General features: G+C 50.7%; 2 protein-coding genes across 2 annotated transcripts; one reads left to right on the top strand and one right to left on the bottom strand.

The window, feature by feature from the left end:
• Positions 1-497: 497 nt before the first annotated feature.
• On the bottom strand, positions 498-1,437 carry LOC115641117 (zinc finger protein 154-like). Its single transcript, XM_030544215.1, has 2 exons — positions 1,224-1,437; positions 498-907 (listed from the first exon to the last, which is right to left on the bottom strand). The coding sequence occupies exons 1-2, from the start codon at positions 1,435-1,437 to the stop codon at positions 498-500; spliced, it is 624 nt and encodes a 207-aa protein (XP_030400075.1).
• A 9,678-nt stretch (positions 1,438-11,115) lies between these two features.
• On the top strand, positions 11,116-11,547 carry LOC115641118 (zinc finger protein 572-like). Its single transcript, XM_030544217.1, has one exon. The coding sequence runs from the start codon at positions 11,116-11,118 to the stop codon at positions 11,545-11,547; it is 432 nt and encodes a 143-aa protein (XP_030400077.1).
• Positions 11,548-22,070: the final 10,523 nt, after the last annotated feature.

Raw genomic sequence — 22,070 nt, forward strand, 5'->3', positions numbered from 1 at the left:
AAAAACAGACTGACCTCTTAGTAAGGCACCGTCACCCACCTTTCATGTTGCACCTAACTGCTCCTTTCTCTTCTCTAAACATCCATGGAAATACTTCATATATTAGGGACCCACAGGGCCCCTTGCTGCTCCCCACAAGGGGCCTTAGAAGCTGCAGAGATGACTCAGACACAAACTACAATGGAGTATTTTTACCTCTCTCCTATGCTGGAAAGTGTGTGTGGAACCCACAGAAACGTCTCCCCATTGATCTCATCTCCCCAGTGCCCAGCATTTCCTCCTCCTCTGGGCCCCACCAACTACCCCCGATAGAAATCCCAACCATCCACCCACCTGCTGTCCCTACCCAGACTATCATCAAAGGAAGCACATTTACACTTTGCTTCAGGACCCGTTGCCCTGCAGGGAGAGCTCCCGACACCTTCTATCCTGTGTGCCGTTTCTGGTGGGACATCAGAGAGACCTTCGCCTTGTAGCTTTTCCCACTGTCAGGACATTTATAGGGTGCCTCTCGTGTGGATTTTCTGATGCCTTTTAAGGACTGAGCTCTGGCTGAAGCTCTTCCTGCATTCAGGGCAGTCATAGGGCTTCTTTCCCGTGTGGATCCTCTGATGTACAGAAAGGTTTGAGTTCTGAACGAAGGTTTTCCCACACTCAGAGCAGTTATAGGGTCTCTCTCCATTGTGGGTTCTCTGATGTACAATGAGGCCTGAGCTGTTACTGAAGCTTTTCGTGCAGTTGAGGCATTTATAGGGTGTCTCTCCTGTGTGGATTCTCTGATGTGAAATAACTTCTGCGCTCTGCTTGAAGCTTTTGCCACAGTCGGGGCATTTATATGGTCTTTCTCCCGTGTGGGTCCTCTGATGTACAATAAGATTTGATCTTTGCTTGTAGCTTTTCCCACACACTTGGCATTTATAAGGTCTCTACCCCATGTGAGTTCTCTGGTGTGAAACAAGGGTTGATCTCAGAGTGAAGCTTTTCCCACACTCAAGGCATTTATAGGGTCTCTCCCCTGTGTGGACTCTCTGGTGTGAAACAAGGCTTAACTTTTGACTGAAGCTTTTTCCACAGTCAGGACATTTATAGGGGGTTTCCCCATATGGGTTCTTCAATGTGTAGAAACTGCTGAGCTCTGACTGAAGCCTTTCCCACAGTCAGGGCATTTATAGGGGGTTTCCCCATATGGGTTCTTCAATGTGTAGAAACTGCTGAGCTCTGACTGAAGCCTTTCCCACAGTCAGGGCATTTATAGAGTCTCTCCCTCGTGTGGATTCGCCGATGTAAAATAAGGGCTGAGAAACCAGCAAAATCTTTCCCACACTCGAGACAGTTATAGGGTCTCTCTCCTGTGTGGATTGTATGATGTGAAAACAGGTCTGATCTCAGCGTGAAGGTTTTCCCGCAGTTGGGGCATTTATAGGCTCTCTGTCCCATATGGATTGTCTGATGACAATAAGGGCTGAGCTCTGACTGAAGCTTTTCTCACAGTCGGGGCAGTTGTAGGGTTTTTCTCCTGCATGGATCCTCTGATGTACAAGAAGTTATTTAGCTGGGATATTTAAACATTTCCTTGTGATCTCAAAATTCCTGGGAATGAATCAGCACACTCTCTTTGTGGACAGGTGTACACACGTGCACGCATACTCTATGTGAGCCAGCATACACACACACACGCACACACACACACTCTGTGAAGGCAGGTGTACATTCACACACACACAAACCCTGTGTGGGTGGCTTTCCGGAAACAGAGCCAAAACGCAGAAGGTAAATAAAATCACCCACAAATGTATTATTGTCTAAACCTTGTGACAGTCAAGCCCACCTCTCAACTTCCAACCCAGAGTGACTCCCAGCTGCTCTGTGCTTTGGGCTGGCTGTACATCTCCAAAGTCTGCAAGGGCATGCCTCACTTTAAAGAAAGCCCACTGCAGGGATTACATTTCTGGTCTCTTCTTTTTCTCCATTTCCTGCCCCTCTTCCTCCCAAACACCTAGACCAATTCCACAAGCAGCTCACAGAAAATCTCCTACCTGCACCAGCTTCTCTGCAGCCATTTCCCTTCCCCATCCACTGGGAGGGTGGAATGACCTGGAGTGAAATATGGACATTATTCGGCAGCCTGTAGGGGTGAGAAGGGCAATGGGTGAGGTCTCAGAGGGGGCTTAGTCCATTCCACACCCTGATTCCCTCCAAAGTGCTCCTCCTGCTGACCGACTGTGACAAAGTGGAAATGTTCTGTAATATTTGTAGGAAGCCTAGACGTGCCTCAGTTTCCCTCTATAAATCAGCACAGGAGACATGAGGGGTGTGTGTGTGTGTGAATGTGTGAGAGAGAGAGAGAGACCTCGCTGGCTGGGCGGAATGACTGGATCATCAAAGAACTGGTTGAAGCCGATGTGTATGAACTCAGCTGGAGAAGAAAAGGTGTCAGGTGGCTGGAATACGGGCTACCTTTTGTCTGCACTAGAAACAAGACAGCATCACAATTGCAGAGCTGTAGCTGTGCCGCTGCCGTGTTTCTAGTACAGCCCCTCGGTACAACAACAGACGGGGTGTAGTGACCCCACCTTTCCGAGAGGCAGTAACTAGGTTGACGGAAAGGCTGCTTTTTGGAGCAGCAGCTCTCACCTGGGTGGACAAAGAAATGAGGAGGGGCCGGAGATGGAATCCATCACAGCTTGGCTGGCTGATGGCACTGGCTTAGCTGGGATGGGCTATGGCTTAAACTCTGCCTAGTCTCTGCTAACCTAAGGACTTCCAGTTTCTGTAGCCAGGGGATTAATTAATTCATACCTTGCTTTGCAAAGGCTGCCTGTGTCGCTGCCAATATTCACTGAGCATTGCATCCTGAAGGGTCACTGTTCACGCCTACTCCCGGAGTTTGGCTGGGCTGAATTCACTGCAGGGAGCCCCAGAGAGAGACAGGGATTGCTGGTGCCTGAAGGCCCAGTCTGGGAGTCTTGGAGGCCATGGCCCTGCCCCCATGGAGCTGTGCTGGTCCTTGGGGCCCAGCCCACTAACAGGGTCACTCCCAAGGGACTGGTAACAGGCTGGGACATAGACCAGACCCTATGGATCTTTGACACCAACGTTCTAAACTCTGTCAAGCTTTCGCACCAGGATGATCCCTTGAATTTGCACCCGCAATTATTTTCTGTGCATTTCTCTCCCATCCTGAGTGTGCAAATGGCATCTGTGTGCACAACCACAATCATTTGCACATGAAAGTGCCCTGATTAAGTATTGAATTTTGAGTGCTAATTCAAAGGCTGTGTTTGAATAATTTGCCCCTTTTGCTTCCAAGTTTTTGGGGGACTTCTGTTTTTGACAGACCTTGATGGCTGTTCTCTGTTTGGATGTCAGACAATAACTTTTGAATACAGCATATGATCAATTCCAAAATTTCAGGGAATGTTCTAGGTATCAATGGTCAGAACTTTATTGATTTTAGGGGCAATTGGAAAATCAGAAGGGGGGAAATGGAGACCCTGCCATCTGTTCAGCCCAGCCATTGCTTCTCACATCTTTGCAATTGTATTTAGATGAATGGTAGCCATTAACACCTCGCATCAAAATAATACCCCTATTTCACCTCTGACCCTCTCCCCAGCAAAGCCTGCAAGGGTGTTATTTCACACTAACTTTACATGTTGACGCCCTGAATGATTTATCTCCCAGACAAAAAGAAGAGGAAATAATGGCCAGGATAAGGGGCAATGAGAGGCTGTCACACTTCCTGGGAAGCAGGGAGCACTCTCGACTGGCCACCTAGGAGGACTGTTTTGAAGGGGATCCAAGCTCTGGATCCCTTGAATGTGTTGAGTGTCTACAACCTCAGTGGACAGCAACTTTGCTTCCTCCATTGGCTTCTCTAGCATATTTCTTGGGCACTGATTCTGAGTATGCCATTCCTTCTTGGATATGGGGCTCCTCAATTCACCCAGGGTGACCAGACAGCAAGTGTGAAAAACTGGGACAGGAGGTGGAGGGTAACAGGAGCCTATATAAGAAAAAGACCCAAAAATCGGGACTGTCCCTATAAAATTGGGACATCTTGTCACCCTCAGTCCACCTGCCCTAGGCCCCAGGACCACCGCAGACCCTCCAAGATACCCCACTTTCTTCAACACACCCTGTCCCAGAACTCCACCCAGAAGATGTGATGCTTCTGCTTTACAGTTTAACTCTCTCACAGGCACACCCTAGTTGCAAAGCTGTCAACACACGCACCCACTTTGCACAGACTAACACCTTTATGCTCGTTCATACTTAATTGTGTAAAGCACAGGAAAGTACAGATCATACAATACAATATGTATTATGTGCCAGGCCCTGCCTCAGTTTCCTCACTCCAGGACATTCTTTGGGCTGGGGTCCAATTCCTTTTGGAGATCCAGAGTCCCTGAGGCCACTGGGACTCAGGAAAGACACAGGCAAGGGGGAGAGAGAGATCAGTAGTTTGAGCATTGGCCTGCTAAACCCAGGGTTGTGAGTTCAATCCTCTAGGGGGCCATTTGGGGATTGGTTCTGCTTTGAGGAGGTGGTTGGACTAGATGATCTCCTGAGGTCCCTTCCAACCCTAATAATCTGATTCATGCAGGCTGTTGCATGGTGAATGGTCTCTCCCTCATGGACTGGAGAAAAATTCCCCCCAAACAGACAGCTTCTACCCTTTTAAAGAGACAGGGCAGGTGAGGTAATATCTTTAATTGGACTAACTCCTATTAGTCCAATAAATGATATCCTGGGACCAACATGGTTACCACAACTTTGCCCTTTTAAAACCTTCAGCCCCTTCTGTCACGTGATCCCATTGCCCGCTTCCAGACACAAGCACAGATCACTGCCAGCTGATTTCATTGCTCAGTTGACACCTCCCCACACCCACTAGACCAATTCTTGTAGGCAGGGACCAGCATAGACAACTCGTGCCTCCTGATACTAGGGGTGGGGGCAGGGGCACAATCTAAAGGGGAGGACATGTGACCGCCCCATATGTCTCTTCTGTCCAGTGACCCCCTGCCCTGTGCCCCGCCTGGGGTTGTCATGCTCTCTCTATCCCACCAGAGTTACCTAAGGGGCGGGGGGGGGCTCTGTTCTTCTCCCACTGTGCCTCCCCCCACACATTTGGCTGCTCTCCCTGACAGCTGGGCCCAGGCGAGGAGTGGGAAGGAGCTGCTTTTCACTCTGGCCGCACTGTGTCACTGCACTGTCTGAGAGAGACCCTGGCTGGGGAGGTGGCAGGCCACCCTCCTGCACCCCACCTGGCTGTTGGGAACAGGGGCCGAGCGAGCCAAAGCCCCCCCCCCCCCTCATGTTTCTGGCTCACTCAGCCAGGCAGGGAGCAGAGGCGGTGGGGTGGGCCACCTCCCCAGGCAGGCTCTTCAGGCACCTAATGCACTGCACAGAGCAGCCGCCAGTGTAAGAAACGGCTGGTCCCACCCAGGCCAGGGACAGGCATCAGGTATACAGGTGCATCAGGAGAAGGGAGCCCCTCTGCTACTCCTTGGCAGGCCAAGCAGAAATCTGGGAGGTGGGGGGAGAGGGGCACTTGACCCTACATGTCCCACCTACGCATCGCCTTTGAGGACCAGTCTTTTGTCCAAGGTGAATAGATTTCCAGTGACTGGGTACTTAAGATCCAAGCAGTGTTGTTGTAGTCGTGTCAGTCTCAGGATATTAGAGACAAGGTGGGTGCAGTAATATTTTCTTCTAGATCAGTTCTGGGTATTAAAGAGCCTTACCCTCCCTCACTCTCTGGTTTTCTTTTGCCACTTGCCTTTGGGATTTTCAGCCCAGCGTGGATGGGGGCAAACAGGCCACAGAGAAGGCAGAATGAAGCCCAAGTTTGCAGCCTGACACAAACACAGTGGTTCATAAAGGAACAGACAGATTCTCAGTTCATCCCCAGGGACATGCAGAGCCAAGGCTGGAGTAGGGAATGGGGAACCCTGGCATGGGGGGGAGCGAGAAATGGGGATGCACACAACTCCTGGCATGGGAGAGGAATGGGACACATGGGCATGGAGGAATGGGGGCTACACAGAACTCTTGCATAGGGAGTAAGCAGACCCATGGGGGGGCAGGGAATGGGGACACACAGAGCCCTTGGCATAGGGTATGTTGGAAGGGGGGGCACTCACATGCCAATGGGGGGAGGGGGAATTAGGACACACAAAGTCTCTGGCATGACGTCGCGGGTGGGGGAATAGCAGGGAATCTCTGCCATAGAGGGGAATGGGGTGGGCCCCCCAGGAGTTGGGGGTGGGGAATGGAGGGATGCAAGAAGCCCCTGGTGTGGGAAGAAACTCGTTCTGCAGCAGCAATCAACTGAGCAAGTTTATGAAACAAATACACACCGGGAGCTCTGCCCCATTCATCGTCATCGCCGTGTGCAATGGGTCAGGCGCAGCCCCAGGGCAGAGCCCTACCCTGGGGGAGGGACAGCAGAGACTAGGCACCCTGCACCCTTAGCCAGAGCTTTTCACCTTATGTTCAGCTGATTATCCACCACAGTGCCCAAATCTTCTCCACAGTCACTGTCTCCCTGGACAATAAGTACAGCCGACATTCTGTGCTCCTAGATGTCTACATTGACATTTTGCAGTATTGTAACACATATTCCTTGTGCCCAGCTCACCAAGCGATACAGATTGCTCTGAATCAGTGACCTGCCCTATTACTTACCACTCCCCCAATCTTGTGTCCTCTGCAAACTTTATCAGTGATGATTTTATATTTCCTCCCAGCTAATTGATAAAAACATTAAATAGTGAAGGGCCAAGAACCAGTCCCTGCGGGGACCTCTGGAAACAACCACTTAATGCTGAATCCGTGGTACAGTTACCTATCAACTTTCCAGCAGTTAATCCATTGAACCTGCGCCCTGTTGATTTCCTGGCCTTCTAGTTCTTTCATCAGAATGTGGATTTTAATGCAGATCGGTCATTCCTGGCGGGCGGGGCAGGGTTCTGTTTGTGGCTGAGGGACAGGCGGCTGCTAACGCTGGCTCTGCTCAGGATCTCAGGGGTTGGGCTTCCTGGGTTAGGCAGATTTGCAGCTCGTGCTGCTAATGCTTCCTCCATGGTAACCCGGGAGTCCGGGCTGAGCTGCTGCTGCTCCCCAGCGGGGTCTGTGCAGGGAGAGACATGCACTAACCCCCCTCTGCCCCCAGTCCAGGAGAGACTTTCTGCGGAGGCTGGACCCAGCCCCTGGGGCAGCCCCGGGCTCTGCCGACACCAGCCCCTGAGCCGGAGCCTGCATGGGGGAGAGACCCGGGGGAAGGGCTGGGGCCGGGCATAAAGCGCTGGGAGCAGGGCTGTCCTTAGGCGTAGGCAAAATAGGCAGCTGCGTAGGGCACTTGAAAATTTGGGGCACCACTGGCTCTTAGTGTCCACCCTCTTGTTTTCCTATCCCTGTTCTGACCCTTCCTGCAGGCTCCCACAGATGGCTGCTCTAGCCTAGTGAGTCTTCCTTGGGAGGGAATCTAGTAGTTAAAAGTGAAAAAGCCTCCAGCCTGCCAGACCTATTAGCACAACATTGAAACTGTTAAAGAGACATTCAAGGGGTAATAAAGCCATTTAACAGGCATTTGCCAACCCAAAGGTATATACTGACAGGTTTCAGAGTGGTAGTCCTGTTAGTCTGTATCAGCAAAAACAAGGACGAGTCCTTGTGTCACCTCAAAGACTAACTAATTATTTGGGCATAAGCTTTTGTGGACTAGAACCCATTTCATCCGATGTCCATGAAAGCTTATGCCCAAATAAATTTTTATACTGTCAGTTTCTGACTTTACTGACAAAAACAGTTGTGCATTAATGTAATATTTACACAGAACATGTCAGTCTACAGGACCTTAGTTTAAAATTTGCTTTAAAAATATTTCATTAGTGAGCTGGTGAAGATTGTAAAATCACATTTCTAAAAAATGCTTGCATAGAGTTTTAGATGCACAATCATCTTTAGCCTTAAATGCGTGGATCTTCAGACATACAGTTTTTTAAATAAATCCTTCAAAAGACCTCCCTTACCTAAAATACACATTTTAATTACTATAGTTAAAATAAATCTCTGACAAACTTCAGGGCATATCAAAAAACCTGTGACTGACATTTTTTATTCCCAAATTTTAGTGCTTTTAATTAGGTACTTTCTTCATGTCCATTCTGCATGAGGGAGAGGGCATGGAAGTCTCTGCGGGGAACTGTGACTCTCCACCACCATGAGGCAGGCTGGGCATCTCATTATCCTTTGCTGTCAAGTCCCTCCCCCTCTCCCCCACCAGGCTGTGAGCTTGGGCTGCCATCCGGCACAGGGGCACCAGTTTAATAATACTGCGTAGGGCCCCATAAATCCTAAAGATGGCCCTGGCTGGGAGCTCTCTGGGTGACAGCTCCGGCTAAGGGCGCAGGGTGATAAGGCTCGGCTGTCTCCGCCCCTAGGGCAGGGCTCCGAGCCTGACCCACCGTACAGGGGCTGAGAGGTGAATGTGGGTGAAGCCCTTGGAGAGTCCCAAAGAGGAAGAGGTAAAGAGAGGCAGGGGAGGGAGGGTTGATATAGTGGCTTCCCATAGAAAACAGACACCCTCAAAAATTCAGGGACAACAGAGGCAAAATGTACACCCCTGCCCCCCCTCCCCACGTAGGAATCCCCTGCGAGGCTTTCGTGTGCACACAGCTTCCATCTGCACATTCAGCTGGTGACAGGGCGGGGAGGGGGAGTGGAGGAGAGGAATGCATGGAAAATAATTGCGGGAGTAAATTCAAAGGATGATTCCAGAACACAGGGCAATTTAAATGAATTTTCCCAGCAGGACAGAGGCCGGGAAACCTCTCCCCTGCACTTCGCACCTTGACAGACTGCAGAGTAACAAGGGGAATGGTAGCAGTGGACCTGGCTCAGGTAGGGGATTGTCAGGGGGTTGTGCGAGTGAAGGGGGGCTTTGCCTGAATGTGTGGTGGGAAGGGGAGGGAGCAGGACATGCAGGGGAGACCAGTAAATGAAATTCCTGCTTCAATGTCAGAAGTTGGGCCTGAATAGCACCAGTTTTTAAGCTATAAAATATCTGACCACCCCCTGCTCAGTCTGGACCTGTCCCCTTCCGGTGTGTCTCTGAACCCCACCTCCCCAGCACCCTCCTCAATCTGTTTCCCATCTCCCCCCACACACACAAATACATCCCCCTGCGCCCTCTTCGTTCTGCCTCCCATATCCCCATCTCATGTCCTGGGAACCCTTCCAGCTACCTCCTGACAGTCTCCTCAACACGCAAATCCCTGTGCGCCTTCCTTCATCTGCCTCCCCATCTTCCATGCATCCAACCCTTATCTGCTCCCATCCCACAACAACCACATCCCTCTGTGCTCCCTTTGTCTCCTCCCCCACCCTGTGCAACCCCTGTCCAGTCTTTGGCCTACCTCCCATTTCCACCCCCAAATCCTCCTCCACCATCCTTGGTATGCATCCTAGCTGCTGTCGCAGATCCACAGGATCGGTGCTGCACCCCCAGCTTTTTAACAGTCTCAGGGGACCACTCTTGTGCAAGGGAAGGCCACATGGGCTCACTGCCTCCAAGACCGAGCATCTGGGCTCCAGCCCTGGTGCTTCACACCGTGAGCTCTGCCCAGTGAATCCAAGTGAGCCAGACTCCTGGTCAGAGACCTGCCTGCTCTGCAGGGCCCAGGATTTGCAATGACACCCAGCAGCCTTTTCCAAACAGAGCAGAGTTTATTAGTCCGCTTTATTCCCAGCACAGGGAAGCCTGGAATTTAGCAGAGAGAAGGAAAGGTTAAGGTTAAGCCAGAGCCCATCATGGCCAAGCCAACCAGGTTCTTCTCCAGCAGGAATGTTCCTTCTCTCTGGCTGAGGGGGATGTGCCCAGATCTTTCTGTGACTGAGCATGGGGGGGGCTGTGGCTGGGGCAGCAGGCTGAGCAGGGGACTCTTGTTGATACAGATGCCCGTGACCTTCGAGGAGGTGGCTGTGTATTTCACCAAGGGGGAATGGACGCTGGTGGACCTGGGTCAGAGAGCCCTGTACAGAGACGTCATGCAGGAGAATTACAGGAATGTGACCCCTCGCTGGGTAAGGATTCCTGTGCCCTCAGTCTTAGAAACTGCGCATCTTTGAAGTGCCCAGGTTGGCTTTTGCTCAGGGTTCTTCCCTGATCCCTTAGATTTCAGGGGGATCAGCCCATAGTTGCAGGCTCAGCAGAGTTAGGAAGGTGTAAAAAGTTTGCACAGTGGCACTGTGCCAGAGTCATAAAATCCCCCTATGCATGGAGATCCCTGAATCCCCATCTGCCCTCCCCAAAGGGTCTCCAGGAACACTTTCTCATCCCTTAGGTGTATACAAGGGCATCAACCCACCCAGCACATCTGGAAACAGCTGTCTCAGAACAACTGTAAAACTCTGATCTCATTTTGTTTCTTTTCCCAGAGCAGGTTTTTCAATTCCCAAGCCCAGCGTGATCTCCCAGCTGAACCAAGGAGAAGAGCCATGGGTCCCTGATCTCCAGGGGTCCTAGGCTAGAGAGATCCAGAGAAACATCACCAGAGTTGAGAGATTGGTTAAACGGATGTGGAAACCATCCCTCATTGACTTAAAGTGCTGGGATTCCCTCGCAGGCCCCTTGAGCTCCTCCAGTTCTAACTCATTGTCCCCAGGTCAGGATTGTACCCAGCAGGTATCATATCCTCTCTTTCTTCCAGAAAAGGATTGGGGCGGCAGGGGGATTCAATTCCTGATTTGTCAGTCTTCCCAGATATTATTTTGGTTTGTTTGTCCACTTTCCCATTCCCCTTTTCTCACCTTCCCTTTTGCCCCACCACAGGGAATGACTCCTGTCCAGATTCTCTCTCTGTCCCAGCAGGTGATGAAATCTTGAATGAAAGCAACAAAAAGAATCCATGTCCGGAAGGTCCTGAGTGAATGGAAGCAAAGGGGACATTGCTGGGAAGGTGTGAAGGGGATGATTCCCAGTTTTCTGGGCAGGGAGGAGCCCAAGAAATTCAGTGCAGGCCAGAGAAGCAGCAGGGAAACCCACAAGGGAAGACACTGGGTAAATCCACTTGCAGCAGGGGAGGTTTGGAGGATTGTAATGAGGCCATGACCCAGCCGAGAACCTGCACTAAGGAGAAGTGGTTCGAATGTGCTGAGCACGGGAGAAGCTTCAAGTGCAGTTCAAACCTTATAAGACACCAGAGGGTCCACACAGGCAACAGACCCTACAACTGCCCTGAGTACAGAAAAAGCTTCTATTGTAAATCCCACCTTATTAGACATCAGAGACCTCACACGGGAGAGACCCCCTATAACTGCCCTGAGTGTGGAAAACAATTCAATGACCACTCCAACCTTGTTAGACATCGGCGAACCTACACAGGAGAGAAACCCTATAAGTACACTGACTGCGGGAAAAGCTTCAGGGACAGCTCAGGCCTTCTTGCACATCAGAGAGTCCACACAGGAGAGAAATGCCATAAATGCCCGGACTGTGGAGAAACCTTCACTCAGCGCTTTCATGTGACTAAACATTGAGGATTCACACGGGTGAGAGACTCTGTGAATGCCCCGACTGTGGAGAAAGCTTCTCTTGCACCTCTGACCTTATTGTACATCATAGAGTCCACACGGGAGAGAGAGCCTATAGTTGCCCCGACTGTGGGAAGAGCTACAGCCAGAGCCCCAGCCTAATTGTCCACTGGAGAATCCACACGGGAGAAAGACCCTATAACTGCCCTGACTTCAGTCGTAAATCTAACCTCATTAGACATCAGCGAATGCACACAGGCAAGTGCCCCATGAATGTTCTGTGTGTGAGAAAAGGTACAAGGCCAAGATCACCCTGATATTTCACCTGAAACGCCACATAGACTAGTGCCAGCCACTTCCCCACTTCTTCCTGTGTCTGTTCCTCTTGTCTCTACAACTGGGATAACAACAGTCGCCCAACTCCCAAGGGAGTCAAATGGCACCACTATTTACATGTGTGCTCAGTGGCTCAGGACAACACAGGCACCGGGAGAGTGACTTTATTAGTATTACTGTATTGTATTAATCTCTGACCCTCCCATCCCTTCCTGGCTCTCTGTCATGAGGAGGCTTTTACTGAGCCAAAAGGTTTAGCTGGATTTGCTGATCCCTGTTTTCAGGCAGGGGCTCCGTTCACACTGTTGCACACTGGGATTATTCCTTAGATTGTCACCACAGGAAACATATTCTTTCTGTTTCTGCAAGATGGCGAAGGTGGGGTGTCTTAAGTTTAAGTTCAGGTGTCAGTGGAGTCTTTTACTCATTGAATTATTTTCTCAATAGTGCTCAGTTATTTGTTGGGGTCCCCCATCCTCAGTAAGAAGTTTTATTTACATTTCTGGCAAATCCCATTTTTTTGAGCAGCCTGGGGCTTTCATTGGTTCTTGAGTTCTGGGAGGGAGAGGGCCCAAGTGACCCAGACTGGGTGAGTTGTCTCCCTCTGCAGGAATCACGTTTCCCCCATATTCAGCCCTTTCACTGATGTCTTGGCCCATCCAGCTTTGGAAGCTGGAATGCAGGTAGATCTGTGTCCTTGATCTGGCAGCTCTGATGGCCTCTGGGCTGGAACTCTGGGTCTTCCCTTCTCTTTTCCAGGGGGTTTCATTGGGGCAGGAGAGAAACATCCTCAGAGGCAGAATCCAGGAGCCCTGGCTGGGGCTGAGCTCCAGAAGACATCCACAGCTAGAGATGATGGCTAGATGGACATTTCAAGATGGGGAGCAGCCTGTCTTCTTCTCCCCTGCAGCATCTCCAGCATCTGTCCCATCTGCCCTGTCCCAGCTCAGTGAGGATCCAGTGACTCCAGGGCAGAACTATGACATTTCTCAGGGGCACAGAGCAGCTGCAGAGCCCCTGGCCAGGCTCCACCCCAGGTGTTCGCTTTCCATCAGGTGCTGGATCCTACCCCCACTTCCTTGGCGGTGTCTGTGATTCTGTAGGTCCCTGTTGTGGGGCCTGCATCTCGGTCTTGGGGAGAACTCCTGGTTCACCAGTACTCTGCTGTCCTGTTCTCTCTTCTTCCCCTTGGCTCTGTTGCACCATGGAGCCATCCAGACCCTGCCCTAGGGCTCTGAGTGCAACCCCAGCCCTGGACCTATTCTAGAGGGCAGTGAACAAATGCAGCCACCAGCCAGAACAGCCCAGGGGTTTGCTACTGTCTGAAACAGGCTTATCAAATCCGCATCATGTTCCCAGCCCTTGACACACCTGCCGAGATGAAGCTGGATGTGCGGCCAAGCCCTCAGCAGTGCTGGGCAGTTAGAATATGGTTTGGGGCTGCAGACCAGGCAATTTTCCACCCTGCTGGGTTTAGTTCTCTTCCCTCCAAGGGGGTTCTTGGTTGCCTGTAAAACAACTCAAAGTACAACAGAACAAGGAGGGTGGACTTTCGTCCCAGTCACAGGTCACCTCTAATCACGCTGGGGACATGGCAACCCTGCCAAGAGAGAGCTAATCTCCTCTGTTGAGATAACAAGCCAGCTAAGCAGAACGCAGTCCAGGGCAGGCCTGGGGGCCAGGGCTTGTGCCTCTGCATGTGGAGGCACCAGACTAGGAGCCAGGACTCCTGGGTTCTATCCCTGTCTCTGGGAAGGGAGTGGGATCTAGTAGGTTAGAGCGACAGGGGCTGGGAGCCAGGACTCCTGGGCTCTATTCCTGGCTCTAGGAAGGGAGTGGGATCTAGTTGGTTAGAGCAGGGGGTGGGGCAGGGCCTGGGAATCAAGGCTCCAGGGTTTTGGTCACACATGGAACTCTCAGTGCTTATCTGGCTCCCATTACTGTGGTATCTGAACATCTCACATGCGTTGATGAGTTCACCCTCACCGCCCCCTCTGAGGCAGGGAGCGATGATTACCCCCCCAGGTACAGAGGAAATGGAGACTTCAGGTGATACATGCAGTTTTGGACAGAGAATCACTATGCTGGAATATAGCTATGCAGGCCCAGCGAAAGCTAGGCTGTATAAATGGAAGGGAAACAGCTCCAGTGGGGTTACTCCTGATTTATACAGGGGGGAATGAGTGGAGAATCAGGTCAGTATGTTTGTTACTGTATTACCTTGAACCATTCAGTCACTTTGTCCTTGGCAACAAATAATACATTTTTACAGAGCAGAAATTACTGGCCCTGATCATCAATTGGTGTAAACTGGCATTAATTTCAGTGGAGCAACACTGATTTACATCTGCTGAGGATCTGGCCTAATCGATAGAAATTAAGCTCTGGTAGATTTACACCAATTGGCGGGGTCTGGCACCATGACTCCAACGGAGCTACAGCCCATTGACTCCAATGCTGGGGTTATAGGCACTGACTCTATGGGCACCCATAGAAAAAAATTAGTGGGCCCTGAGCACCCACTGGCAGCCAATTCCCCTCTCACCCCCAGCACCTCCCACCTGCCAGTGGCCCTGCTGATCAACTCCTCCCCATCTGTCCCAGTGCCTCCCACCCACCACGATCAGCTGTTTCACGGCATGCAGGAGGCTCTGGGAGGAGTAGCGATGGGGCCCGCTCCGGGGAGGAGGAAGAACTGGGTGGGAAGAGGCGGGAAAGAGGCAGGGTGGGAAGAGTAGGATGAGGGTGAGGGTTTGAGGGAAGAGGATGGGTGGGGGCGGGACCTTGGGCAAAGTGGGGAGTTGAGCAACCCCCATGCCAGGAGGAAGCCAGCATCTATGGCTGGGAATCTGGCCCATTGACTCCAATGGAGCTACAACCCATTGACACCAGCAAGGGAACTGGCCCATTGACTCCAGTGGAGCTACGGCTGATTCCCACCAGCTGGGGATCTTTCCCAATGACTGCAATCGCTGGCCATGCCTGGAAGAGCTAGGTGGGAAATGTCGAACTGGGCCTGTTGGAAAAGGCTCCGTGAAAGGAGACGCAAAGAATGTGTGCCGCAGAGGGCTCTGGGACAGTGACACCTGGCACCAGTGTGGTCAGGGTCTAACACAGCCCCAGTGCCAGATTCAGGGGCCAGCTGGAGTGAGGAGATCACTGGCCTGGTGGAAAGGGCACTTGGCTGGGACCCTGGAGATATGGGTCCATTCCTGGCTCTGCCAGAGACTTCTGGGTGACGCACTGCATCACTCTTGCCTCCCCCACTCTTGCAAGAACATAAGAACGACCATACTGGGTCAGACCAAAAGGTCCATCTAGCCCAGTATCCTGTCTTCCAACAGTGGCCAATGCCAGGTGCCCCAGAGGGAATGAACAGAACAGGTAATCATCCAGTGAGCCATCCCCTGTCACCCATTCCCAGCTTCTGGCAAACAGAGATTAGGGACACCATCCCTGCCCATCCTGGCTAATAGCCATTGATGGACCTGTCCTCCATGAACTTATCTAGTTCTTTTCTGAACCCTGTTATAATCTTGGCCTTCATAACATCCTCTGGCAATGAGTTCCACAGGTTAACTTGTATTGTGTGAAGAAATACTTCCTTTTGTTTGTTTTAAACCAGTTGCCAATTAACCTGTGATGTAGGGTAACTACTTTTTCTTTCCACGCTCCTCTTCTCTCTGCTACTTGTTCAGCCCTGTGTGGCCTCACTCAGTGACTGGGCTCTCAGCTGCTGGCACAATGCAGATAATAGACAACAGCACCACGAGCCTTGCTGCTGGGAATGGGGATCTTTCCCAATTACTGCAATCGCTGGCCATGCCTGGAAGAGCTAGGTGGGAAATGTCGAACTGGGCCTGTTGGAAAAGGCTCCGTGAAAGGAGACGCAAAGAATGTGTGCCGCAGAGGGCTCTGGGACAGTGACACCTGGCACCAGTGTGGTCAGGGTCTAACACAGCCCCAGTGCCAGATTCAGGGGCCAGCTGGAGTGAGGAGATCACTGGCCTGGTGGAAAGGGCACTTGGCTGGGACCCTGGAGATGTGGGTCCATTCCTGGCTCCAACCAAACCCTTTTGCCACTGGAAAACGGGAGTTCATCGAAACCATCATTTGGGGAGGCCAGAAAGTGTTGTTTTCAGCTGGGTTCCTCAATGGGGAATTTCAATCCGATGCATTTTTCATTTTGTCTTGAACTGAAATTTTCATTTCTGTTTCTTGGCTATTTGGAAATTTCCGAGTTTGGGTTTTTTTTCCTTCCCTATTGTTCCCTCTCTTGCCACTGAATGCAAGGAACAAATGGCATCCATGGAGCTTTCTTTGTTTCTATTTAGATCGTTAGCAGGGACTGTCTTTTTGTTCTGTGTTTGGCCATCACCTAGTACAGGGGGTCCAAGTCCATGACTGGGGTTCCCAGGCACGACCCCAATACAAAGACATAAATAATATCATAATATCTAGAAAATTGTTTTTTTTCTTTTTCCATTGTAACTTTTCATAACTTCTCCAGCTTTGGGAAAATGACAGAAAAAAAAGAAAACGAGAGAAAAACTGGTAGTCTGACCAGTCCTGGGGATTTCACCCCCAGGAACCAGGCATCTGTACCTCTCGTAGCTGGGTGTCTGACCCTTGCTGATGATCTGGATTGGGGGGATAGTACAGCTGCATGCAATAGAACTTGTTTCCAACATTCTATTTCATTAAAAGCAGGTTTATTTCCATTCCCGCAGTGTGAAAACAGCCTTCTCATAAGGTTTCGTAGCTAAGTAAACACAGCCATCTGCCCATTTATGGCACGATGTGCATTGAAACAGGGCTATCCTGCAATCCGGATAGTTGCCTCTGACTATGATGCATCAGGAGGTTTGCATGTGCAGAGATCTGACTGGGAGAGGCTCAGAGACACAGCCTAAGCGAGGTCCCTACAGACCAGACCCAGATGAACTGACAGCTCTTCCCTGTAAGGGAGGCAGTGAACACATGGATGGGAGCCATGAAGTCAGTGCTATAGAAGCACATGGTCCCCACTTCGGAGTCCAGATACACTCTGATCTTGTCAGTCTCTGGGGTGGTTCTAGCTGGCTCCACTACACATTGATTGCCCTGTCCTGGCCCTTGCTTGGAACTGAAACTGAACCAGTTCTTCCTGATGGCAGACTCCATGGTAACGTCCAGAGCCCAGCCCCTCGTGCCTGCCACCTCCACATCTCCCTGACAGGTAGCTGTCAAAGCCCAGTACGCAGGAGTAAATGTCCAATCTCCCTGAGCCGTTGGGCTGGGGTGAGCTGTGTCTGGCTCCAAGATCATGGCCTCTAGAGACAGATGGACAGGGGGACAAATGAACAGAGATCACAGGCCTGAAGGAGGCAGTTTGTTAATTTCAAAGGCAGAAATTGTTCTGTCTGGAGAATTACTCAGTGAATCTCTCTTGATTTAAATCAGGGTGCATACAGGGGGAGGGGAGAGGGGGGAATGTGATAACTGTGAATGCCAATAGCAGGTCTTGAGGCACCTGATGTGTTTGACAGATGCTTCTTAATGTATGCCAAGGAGGTTGATTATCAGACTGAGTTACAGAAATTTGAGGTGGGCGGCACTCCCCCCCTAAAAAGAAACCATAGGAGAGAGAACAAGAGTCCTTGTGGCACCTTAGAGACTAACAAATTTATTTCAGCATGAGCTTTCGTGAGCTACAGCTCACTTCTTCAGATGCACAGAATGGAACACACAGACAGGAGATATTTATACATACAGAGAACATGAAAAGGTGGAAGTATGCACACCAACAGAAAGAGTCTAATCAATTGAGATGAGCTATCATCAGCAGGGAAAAAAAAACTTTTGAAGTGATCATTAAGATGACCCATAGAAGGTGTGAGGAGAACTTAACATAGGGAAATAGATTCAATTAGAGTAATGACCCAACCATTCCCAGTCTCTGTTAAGGCCTGAGTTAATTGTGTATAATTTGCATATTAATTCGAGTTCACAGTCTCTCTTTGGAGTCTGTTTTTGAAGTTTTTTTGTTGCAAAATGCCACCTTCAAGTCTGTCACTGAGTGGTTAGAGAGGTTGAAGTGTTCTCCCACTGGTTTTTGAATATTATGATTCCTGATGTTGTGTCCATTTATTCTGAGCATTCAGAAAGAAGGTGAAACTAGAGAAGAGCTTGTGGCTGATCTGAGGCTGACCAGCCAACCTTGTAATTTTTGAGGGGGCTACATGAGCGGTGCGTGTCCTACCCATCTGGGGAAGTTAGCCCTCCGGCCCCAGTCCTTGTGCCTGAGGCCCCGCCCCTCCTCCACTTCTTCCAACCCCAGCACTGAGTCCCAGGCTGCTGGCCGGCCTGTCCCAGCCCAAGCCCCCTGCCCTGCCCCCGCCCACTTTGGGGAAGAGGAGCTAGGGAAGCAGGAGGGGGCCTTGAGGCAGAGTGTGGGTGGTGCCACACCTGGCCATTTGGGGAGCTCAGCCTCCCCTGGCCTGCAATACCCACCGCCCATGGGGGGCTAACAGAGTCCCTGATAAGAGAACCAGATCATGACTCAGAGAGACAGTACCAGAACACCCAGCATGAATCCTTCGCAAGACCATTACTATTTGTCAAGCAACAGAAAGGAGGCAGTGCAGAATGAAGCTTATGGAAGGTGGAGTGTGCTCTGACACTGTGGATGTGACAGAGAATCCAAAATACAACAGGAAAAGGGACCAGAAGCAGAGAGAGACACGTGGAGCTCAAAGTCAGGATCCAGAAGACCGGTGCATGGAGCTGCATGCACTGTGACAACCAGAACAAGCCAAGACAATGCCCAGTCTATGGGAAATGCAGCAAGAACAGCAATAGATTACATCAGTTTACAAAAGTTTTCAAGCAGCAGTAGCATGTGCACAGTGTGGATAGAGAGGATGGCCACTGTACCACTAGAGCAGAGGAATTCTTCACAGGAGCAGTGAACCGCATTGCAGCAGAAGATGACGGGACTGAAAGCAAACAGGACATTTGTTCATTTTAAGTTCGACACAAGTGTACAAGCCACTGTGATCCCAGAAACAGTGATACTAGCACTGACAGAAAAGCCCCCAGGCAGTAGAAGATAAATGGGTACAACTCAGGGCTTATTGAGCTGAGCTTATCCCCACTAAGACAGCATGCAAACTGGATGTTTGTATAAGTGCCAACTCCATGGAGCACCTACAGAAAAAAAACAATGAGTGCTCAGCACCCATCAGCCACAGCTGATTGGAGATTATGGGAGGGCGGAGAGCAACGAGTGGCAGGCAGGCAGGGTCCTCAGGGGAGGAGGTGGAGCGGGGCTGGGAGAGGTGGAATGGGGCTAGGCTTTGGGGGAGGGGTGGAATGGGGGCAGGGCCTCAGGATGTAGCGAGGATGGAGCACCCCTGGGAAAAAGTAAAACTCAGCTACTATGGCTGTATGGGTAAAAAACAAACTGGAAAGGATCCACTTAGTGCCAGGGAAAAGAGCATGTGCTGTTGAGTTAGAACAGTGGTTCTCAACCTATTTATCATTGTGGACCCCATCCAGTACTATTCATATGGCCCTGAGGATATTACAAGTACCGCAGCTCTGTGATGATTGGGCTGCAAGCGGCCCACGGGCTGCCAGTTTAGAACCATTGGGTTAGGAGCATGGCAAGCCCTGAGGGTTCTCACTGTAGTGGCAGGGGACCAAAACAATTGAGGAAGAGTTTGAGGATGTCTTTCAGGGGTAGGGTACAATTCACATCCCTGGAAAAATTCCTGTCACCCTAAGGCAAAGGCTAAGAGAGGAAATGGGCCACTCATTGCTCTGGGAAACATAGATCAAATAGAAGAACCAGGAGTGGGTACACATTGAATCATAGACTCATAGGACTGGAAGGGACCTCGAGAGGTCATCTAGTCCAGTCCCCAGCACTCATGGCAGGACTAATCACATACTGGTGACTGTAGGCAAGGCAGAACCCTTGGCTTATGCAGGATTAAATCAATTAAAGAATTAAATCAATACATAAAAAGGGAACTTTTCCTGCTACCTACAAAGGGGAGATGTCTTTGTGGAGGTGAATGATGCCAATTATTTGTATACACCGGACGTGTCAGTAGGGTTCTGCCAGATGGAAAACAGACCCAATGCCTGTGCACATTCAGCGCTCTCTGGGAGACAGACTGAGCAAATTGGGCTGTGCTCAGCACCCACAACGTTTCACTGGAAAATGCAACACATTTTGAATGGTGTAGCAGGCACCAAGGTTTATATAGGTGACATTTTGAGCTGCAGAAGAACATGCCTAGAAGCTCCAACCCAATGATGGATTAATGGGGTCCATGGCCCAGGGGCCCCTGCCAATTTGGGGGCCTCCACAGAAGCGCAGGAACCTGGGTAAAAGTGGTGGGCCCAGCCAAGCTGAAACTATGGCCTCACTCCCTGTTCCTCCTCTTCCCCTTGGCCAGAGAAGGAGGCTTTTCTCATAGTCTATAGGTATAAAAAGTTCCAGGTCCTTGTTTATGATAGGTCTGTGATATCTGAAACTGACCATAACCCACTTACTGCCTGCAATGGCACAGAGAGAGGCCCCAGACCAGCAGAGAAGGGGTTAAAGAGAGTCTTTGGGCTCAGCTAGCCCCTCCTTGCTGCACTGGCAGCCAATGCCAAGCCTGGAGAGAGAATAAAAGGTGAGAATGTGGCTCAGTTCAGGGCTGAGCTTTGCCAAGTCTATAGAGACGGGTCCAAAGATGACATCACGGGCAGAGTGGGACCAGCCTTCTGCGTTCCTAGCCTTGGAATCCAGAAATCAAAACCGGATCCTGCGACCATTCTGACAGCTGATCTTATCAGGATACTGTTTGCACTCAGCTGGATAAGGGATGTGCAACTGGCCAGCATGGGTGGCTGGTGAAGCTTCCCCTGGGGGAGACTAGTTCCCTGTCCTACCTCTTCTGCTCGCAGCCCGGTTCACACTCCACCTACTCCCCATCCCCGCTCCACCCCAGGCCCTGCCCCCGTTTGGCCTCAGCCCCTCTCCACCGCCGCTCACCGTGTTCCTCCTCTCCTCACCCCTCCTCCGGGAGCCCCCCCCCACCTGCAGGGACACAACAAGCAGCAGGTCAGGGGGTGTCTCGTGGGTGCAGGGGACTGGAGGAGGGAGGGACTCGGCCAGGGGTGGGAGGTGGGGGCCTTGGGGAAGGGGAGGAGCAGGGAGGGGAAGAGGTAGAACACTGTTGGGACCACTATGGCCCAGGTGTCCAGCAGCAGGTTGGTAGCAGCTGTGCCAGGGAAGGCTTAGTGTCCTCTGGCCTGTTATACCCACCACCTATGCGGGCCAGAGCTGTAATTTTATCTGATTCCTTGTCAGGAAAAACGGCAATTGGAACAGGGACTTCAGAAAGCAGAAATAACATCATAAATGAAATAATGTTCCTCACTCCGGAAACAATGCAGGCAGCTGTCTGTATAACAAATAGCATGGATTCCAGCCCGTATTAGAATACTCAGCGATGAGATGACTGACAAAGCAACAAAACATGCTCTAAAAAATGAGGAGGTGGAGATTAAAATACCCTTAAATAGGCTGGAATCTGAAAGTCATGAAGGAGCTTGCAAAGAAGTGACAAGAACTACGGACTAAGGAACCAGAAGTATGGGAAAGTCAACAAGGGGGCACTACTTCATGACACCAAGCTTGCCAAAGGGGCCTACATCTGAGGGCAGGTCTACACTATGGCCGGGATCGATGCTCTGACATTGATCCACTGGCGGTCAATTTAACAGGTCTAGTAAAGACCTGCCAAATAGACAGTAGATTGCGCTCCAGTCGACCCCTGTACTCTACCCTCGACAAGAAGAGTAAAGTAAGTCAATGGGAGACAGGGCCGTAGCAACAAAGAACGTGGCCCCCTCCGAACATATATCCGGGGCCCCTTACAATGCAGAAACTGGAATGCGGTATTTATTTTATACAATATACAGGGTTCATATTATGTATCCATAGGCCTACAGTGTACATGTATTCCGTATTTACGCAAAGCGCTTCTTTCGAGCCTTGTTCTCCGCAAATTGGTTAATCAATGTGTCATAGTCCAGAGATCTGGCAATCTTGTTTTTGATTGAGATAACTGCAAGCGCAGAAAGCCTGTCATCTGTCATGGTTGAGCGCAGGATATTCTTGATCAGTTTCATTCTGCTGAAGCTCCTTTCAG

The sequence above is a fragment of the Gopherus evgoodei genome, unplaced genomic scaffold (genome assembly GCF_007399415.2).
Source record: "Gopherus evgoodei ecotype Sinaloan lineage unplaced genomic scaffold, rGopEvg1_v1.p scaffold_33_arrow_ctg1, whole genome shotgun sequence".
Classification (NCBI taxonomy): domain Eukaryota; kingdom Metazoa; phylum Chordata; order Testudines; family Testudinidae; genus Gopherus; species Gopherus evgoodei.

Bases quoted from the DNA above. Each gene is read 5' to 3' on its own strand.
- LOC115641117 (XM_030544215.1), bottom strand. From the start codon at position 1,437: ATGGGACAGAGAGCCTATAAATGCCCCAACTGCGGGAAAACCTTCACG. The intron at 908-1,223 runs GTCAGAGCTCAG...ATAAATGCCAAG, and splicing joins TGACTGTGGGAAAGGCTTCA to TGTGTGGGAAAAGCTACAAG.
- LOC115641118 (XM_030544217.1), top strand. From the start codon at position 11,116: ATGACCCAGCCGAGAACCTGCACTAAGGAGAAGTGGTTCGAATGTGCT.